Below are 6,383 nucleotides of genomic sequence, written 5' to 3'. Positions count from 1 at the left end.
AGGCAATGGATGTGTAATCACGACTGATTCGCACTGTTGTATGGCAGAAACCCACACAATATTGTAAAAAAAAATTTAATAGAAAAAAGAAAAAAGCTCCTGGAAAGTAAGAGATGGAGGGATCTAGAAGATCCTATTTAATGAAGTTAGAGGACATGTGCTGTCACCTCCCAGGTTTGGGGAGAAATGGAGAGAAAAGAATACATGTGGTTAGAAAGGAATCCGAGTTCTCCTCTAACAGCCGCGAGGAGTCTACATCTGCCGAGAAAGTCGAGAGGTTTGGCACAGACCGTTCCGGGTGCCCAGGGTCGGGAGCTTTGCTTCATTGCCCCTCCAGTGAAGCCCGCCGCTGCCGGCCTCCTTCCCCTCCGCCTAAGGGGATCCTGTCTGGAAGCTGTGTTCTTGAGAAGGCCCGGGAAGTGTCACGCTAGGGACTCCTGGTCAGGCCACACGGTGGACAAAAGCTCCTTTACAAGGAGACACTCACACACGAACAAGGTACGCCAGAGCCCTGGGTACTTCCAGCTCCCGGGAGGCCCGAGATAGGTTTTTGATGAAAGGTAGGTACAGGGGGAGGGTCTCAGATTTAAATACTTTAGGGGGCGAGACAGGTAACTTAAGAACGTTCGAAGCCATCAGGTGGAAGAGGAAATAGTGGGAACTTTGGAGAACTGGGCAAGTGAATATGCGGAATAAAGGCATTCAGATTCAGATTTTTAAACTACGACTGTGCTGGCCAAGCAAAACACTCTGGAGTCTGGCTGGAGTCACCACCAGGTTGCGATCCTGCGTTCGCCTCGGCTCAGTATCCGATTCTCCCGGGTTGCTTCAACCTGCCGCTGAGCCTCGGCCCGTCCCCCAGCCACTTCGGGCGCTCGCGGAGCCAAGACTATCCTAAACTTTGGCGCGCCTCCTGACGGCGCAGTGTCCCTCGCCGCTCTCCCAGTGTTGCTCCCCAATATCTAGGGGGTTTGGGGAAGGCAGTGGCCAACTAAATCTTGGAGTGCCTCAGAACCCGTTGCGGGCTACATTTTCTTTCTGCCAGATATGGAGTTGTTGCAGCCGGGACGTTCTCCCTTGGGCCACACTGGGCCAGACGTAGTTGTGGGCAAGTGGGGGAGATGCAGAGATGGAGTGGGCGTGGGAAAGCACCGGATCCACGCACCGACCCCGGGTGAGAGGCGGGGCTGGTCTCGAAGGGAAGCCCCGCCCTGCATAGCCCCGCCCCCGCGCTCTAGAGTTTCGGCTCTGGCCCCAACCCAGCACTGAGTCCCGGGACTCCGAGAAAGCCGGAGGTGTATGGTTGCGTTTCCCCTGCCCGCGCGAGGCATCACTTGCGCGCCACGGAAAGCCAGGAGCTGTCCGGCAGCCGGGATCATCCTCTCCGACTGGCACCGCAGACGCTCCTGCAGCTAGCGCCCCGAAGCCCTGCGCGGCTGCGCAGGTTCCATCTCCGCGCCTTTTTCGCGGAGTAGGACCAGAAAGAGAACCGGCTCCTGATTTCTGGGCATTGCGCCCGGCGCGAGGTGCGGGATGGAGAGCAAGGCGCTGCTGGCCCTTGCTCTGTGGCTCTGCGTGGAGACCCGGGCTGCCTCTGTGGGTAAGGAGCCCACTCCCTAGAGAGAAAACGGAGAGATCGGGTGCGGGCGGAGAGATAGGGATGAGGAGAGGACCTGGAAGCTGGACCTAATCGGGATTGATCGAGCTGGAGAGGTGAAAGTGGCTTGACACTTTGTGTTCTTTCATTTACCAAAGAGGAAACTGAAGCTCAGTGACTGACCCAAGTTTACCCAGAAAGTTGGAAGCCTCTTGAGCCTAGTTCCATCTCCACGACTCTGTTTTCTGACAGGGACCTGGGCTAGAGAGTGTCCTGCAGAAGCCGATACACCCTCCGGCTCTTGGGAGGCGGGAGTGGGAAGGCGCCCCGGGCTGGCAGGCAGGAGGTGCCCCCGCAGGCGGGAACAGGCGGTGAAACCTTGTCCGGTTGCGCGCACCGTCCTCGCCCGAGCGCGGGGAAGGAAGCCCTCTGGGAGCCGGGAGCCAGCTTGGCCGGAGGGCACCGTGCGCTCAGCTCTGCCTCTGTAGTTGTCGAAGCGGGACCCCGGTCTGATGGTCGGATGTTCCTTTTTGGTTCGAGCTCATCTATACACACCCACTGTATGAAGTGGGGTCCAGGGGAGAGCGAAACGTTTTCTTCTTCCTGGTGCAGGACAGCACTCTCTTCGCGGAGAGAAAGGGGAGTGGGGCCTTGGACCCGGGGCTGTGACAGCTTCCGAAGGTGTCTCCAAGTAATAGACACCTTCTTATTGTAAAACAGTTTAACGTCTTTCAGAGCGCTTTGGTCTTTCGGGCAAGCACATGGTCAGAAGTTCACGTTCTGAAAACTCTCTGAGCGATTTGGTACCTAGATTGGGTGCCACTCGCCACTCTCCTTGCCGTCTAAAATTTCTCTCCTTAAAGATTAGGAACACACATGCCCTTGTTGCAATAAATTTCCTTTCTCTCTCTCCCTTCTCCCCCTTGCCTTCTACCCCGCCTTCTCTCTCATCTCTCTCTAGCCAGTTTGCTGGTTTCCAGATTTCCACTCTTACGAGGGCCAGAAGGAAGAGGGTGAAAAAGCAAAAAAAAAAAAAAAGCATAATTCATGTACACCTGTGGTGGATTCATGTCAATCTATGCCAAAACCAATACAGAATTGTAAAGTAAAAATTAAAAATAAATAAATAAATTAAAAAAAGGAAAATTCTTATAAAATTAAAATTCCTTATAAATTAAAGAATCAACTGTCTTTTTTTTTTTTTTTTTAAGGACACTCACATGCATATACAGTAACAGGATCATCTGTCTGTAGTTACTGAATTTTGTTAATAATGACTTGGTTCATCCATGCCAGCACTACCAGGGACACTCATTTGTCCCTGACAAGACCTCTCTCTGTCTCCTTTTAGGGGGAGAGAGTGAAGTTCTGGAACTTGTGGTTTGTTCTGTATTCCCCAAAGATGTGAGTTGCTTTTAAGCCCAGGGTGTTCCATAGCACAGCAGTAGGAACTGTAATCTGGTTGCCCTGAATATAATGATGAGGTTGCCCTTTTGGAGTGTGTGACATGCTTAATTGGATTGGGCTATAATTGATGCCATCAAATTTTAGAGACAGAGGCACTGTTGTTTTTCCTTCCTGTCTTTGAGCTGGAAGGGTAATAGTGCACAAATGAATTAATTTTGGTTATGGGATTTGAACATAGAAGAGCTTTTTATTGAGTAGCAGTGTATGTACTTCTTAGAGTTATTTCTTTAGAACTTTCTGAAAAGCAGAACTCAGACTTGCCAATGAAAATGAATGAAGCTTATTGGTGCAAAAAGAAATTGAGCGTTGGTCTACATGCATGAATTTGAAGTTATCATTATTGATAGCCTTGTAGAATAGTTTTTTTTGTTGGAGATATGTCTCTAGAATAGTATGATGTTGTTTTGGTTCCCTATGAATGGATATCTTTTTTTTTTAAACATAGGAAAGTGTGTCCAGAGTGTGTGATAATCTGTGGAGGTGATTTACGAGAGATTTTCAAGAATGTTTTATTTTGGTGATGGTGGGAGTGTAGCTTATTTAGAGCTTAGTCTTTACTACCATTTTTTTCTCTTGTGCATATGCACAAATAATGGATTGTTTCTCATTTGGGTCATCATGTGAATTGTATTAAGTTACTGTTTTTGACACATTTCTCAACTGAGCGTTTCTCAGTCACACTTGATATCTGTGCTTATCCAAATGAATTGTTTTCATTTTCCTTTCCTTAGATGCAGCAGGGCTAGGTTATTGGAAGACTTTTCTTTTGCTTTTAAACATTTTGCTCTACTGTTTGTCTACTTTGGGGGTGGTTATTTCCTTCATGTTGAAAAGTGCTCTGCTGATTACTGAACATGACCCCCCAGACCACAGCTGTCCAAGAGTAGCCCATCGACCATGCATGCCTACCTCACCTGAAATGCTTGTTAAAAGGCAGATTTGTAGGCCTAGTCATATTGTGATACATGCTAAAGTTTAAGACTGCTGCCCCCGAAACATGTCAGGTCCAATGCCTATTAGCTTCTGAGATTTACTGATATAACAATTTCCAGTTTTTAAAATAAAATTTGATATTAAGCAACAAATCTACTAACAATGTATTTTGCACATCTGAATGAGTGTATAAGAACACCTGTGATCAGTTGTTTGTTTTGCCTGCAGCTGTTCACGCTGGGGTCCACAGAGTCAGTGCTCTGCACATTTACACTAAATATTTGCTTGTACTTGTTTATTCATACATTTTCATATTTGCTAATACTATTTTATTTGCTCAACGATGTGAATCCCAGTTTAGGCCTATAGAGTCATTTGTTCTTAATGGATGTGAGTTAAGGGTCATATGAAGCTTGGGTGCTTACCTAGCATCAATCACTTTTTAAGGTGGTGTTTTGAAAATCTGAATATCAATTAAGACTCTAGCATGGTGGACAGTTTTTCTTTCTCTGATGCTTTTTTTAACACCTGGTAACTCTTTGCATTTAGTTGGCATTGAACTCAGTTTTCTTGCCGTGGAGTGACCCATGGCACGGAAACTGTGTGGTATATTTAGGTAGACACTTTTCCTGTGTTCCAAGCTTGGTGTCAACACAAGCTCAACACTTTGATCAATAAGTTGAGATTCCTCACTTGCAATTCATTAGCATCATCCTTTTTAAAGTCCTGTTCTCTGAGGAAAAGTACATGCATATTATATGACATTGGAAAATGTTTCTTTTCTCAGTTCCTCTCACCTAGTTTTAATGTACGATCGTTCAACCTTGGCAGTTCAGTTACCAGAGTAAGTGCATTAGAAAATTGATAAAGGAAAATAAGACAAGGTCATGGACATTTCCCACCAAAGTACATCAATGAACTATGTAGAAGTCGCTCTATGTAGTACTCAGTAATCAGCAGTTTGGTCAAATGTGTGCGTCCTATGTTTTATAAAAAATGTCAGTGGGTCCTTTCCCAAAGGAGTGAGGTCATCAGATGAAGGTTCATTTGGTTTCAATGTCCCATATCCTTTTCTAAGACCTTGAAGTTGGCAGTGCAGGAAAACAGGAACTCCACCCTCGCTCCATGAATTGCAGAACTGTTGTGTTGGTTTATGACCATCTGCCCATTCTTCCTGTTATGACACAGCTTGTGAACTTTTACTGGGAATGGTGAAAAGTAAATTCACAAGTTTTACACAATGAACTGCTGAAGAGGCCTTTTAAAGTATAGAGTGTGCATTGTTTATGGAAGGTGTTTCCTATTGGCCCTGACTCAGTGGCAATTACATTCATTTATTTAATTTGTTTCTAGGTTTTTCTAGTGTTGCCCTTGATCCACCCAGGCTCAGCATCCAAAAAGACATAGTTACAATTATGGCTAACACAACGCTTCAGATTACTTGCAGGTAAGGATTCCTTTTAGATTCAGATTTCCTGTGTCAAATATCTCATTGTTTATTAAAGAAGAAATAATTTTCATACAGCAGAATTGTTATAGAGTCATTGTAATTGTTTATAAGTAGTGAGGTTTCTAAGAACTAAGGTAATAATGAAAACATGAGAAAGGTCTTCTCCCCGAAATTCTATGCAATTTTACTGATATTTTTTCCCCTACAATCCTTTACCAACACACACACACCCTACTAACCATTATTGGTAGCACCTAGCATGTGGTATGTTATATATACTCTATCAATGTTGAATAAATAAATGAAATCAAGGATGTACCCTTAGAGTTAAAGAAGTTTTGGGACATATTTGTTATTCTCAGCATGACTCTTGGACATCTGTTTAACATTTTTCAAGAACTTTATTTTATGATAAAATTCTGACTGTAGTAGCAATTTAATATTCAGTCATTAATATTACTGAGTGAATCTCATGCTCTGGCTTGAGGTTCTGACATGTCTGTCACTCACTAGCTAGCAGTGAGCTTCTTGCTCACTGGGGAAGTAGGTCTTCTTGACAAGAAAAAGAGGCTTTTAAATTTTGCCTTCCAGCCCCTACCGCAGGAAGAAAAGTAAGAGAACTTAGGGTTTAATGTAGTGATTAGGCTTGTCAGACCCAGAGGCTTCTTGGGACCAGTGTGGCTTTGGCAGAAATGATGAGTGGAGGCGACCTGGCCCTCTGAGAAGAGTGCTGAGGGTCCACAAAGAACCTTGGGGCGCTTGTTGCCATTGTTTCGGTGTGATGAATGCGAAGTGTTCAGCACGGTGACGCCGATCTATTTTAGCTTGCCGAGTGTAAAGGATAGTCTAGTCCCCTTATCAAGGGTAGGTCACCAATAACCAGCCCTTGGGGAAAAAACAGGAAGAGGAACTGTTGGCCTAGCTTTGCTATTTCAA

At 45.3% G+C, this 6,383-nt stretch overlaps 1 protein-coding gene across 2 annotated transcripts in view; it reads left to right on the top strand.

The window, feature by feature from the left end:
- The first annotated feature begins 214 nt into the window (after positions 1-214).
- KDR (kinase insert domain receptor) overlaps positions 215-6,383 on the top strand; it is a 48,014-nt gene continuing 41,845 nt past the window's right edge. For both annotated transcript variants that reach the window (XM_040238231.1, XM_040238230.1), the window contains exons 1-2: positions 215-1,600; positions 5,351-5,444. In XM_040238231.1, coding sequence (XP_040094165.1) covers positions 1,534-1,600; positions 5,351-5,444 — 161 coding nt within the window. In that variant the 5' untranslated portion in view covers positions 215-1,533. The remainder of the gene's footprint in view (positions 1,601-5,350; positions 5,445-6,383) is intronic.

The sequence above is a fragment of the Oryx dammah genome, unplaced genomic scaffold (genome assembly GCF_014754425.2).
Source record: "Oryx dammah isolate SB20612 unplaced genomic scaffold, SCBI_Odam_1.1 HiC_scaffold_3, whole genome shotgun sequence".
In the NCBI taxonomy this organism is placed as follows: Eukaryota; Metazoa; Chordata; class Mammalia; order Artiodactyla; family Bovidae; genus Oryx; species Oryx dammah.
This window is presented reverse-complemented; position numbering and strand designations above follow the sequence as displayed.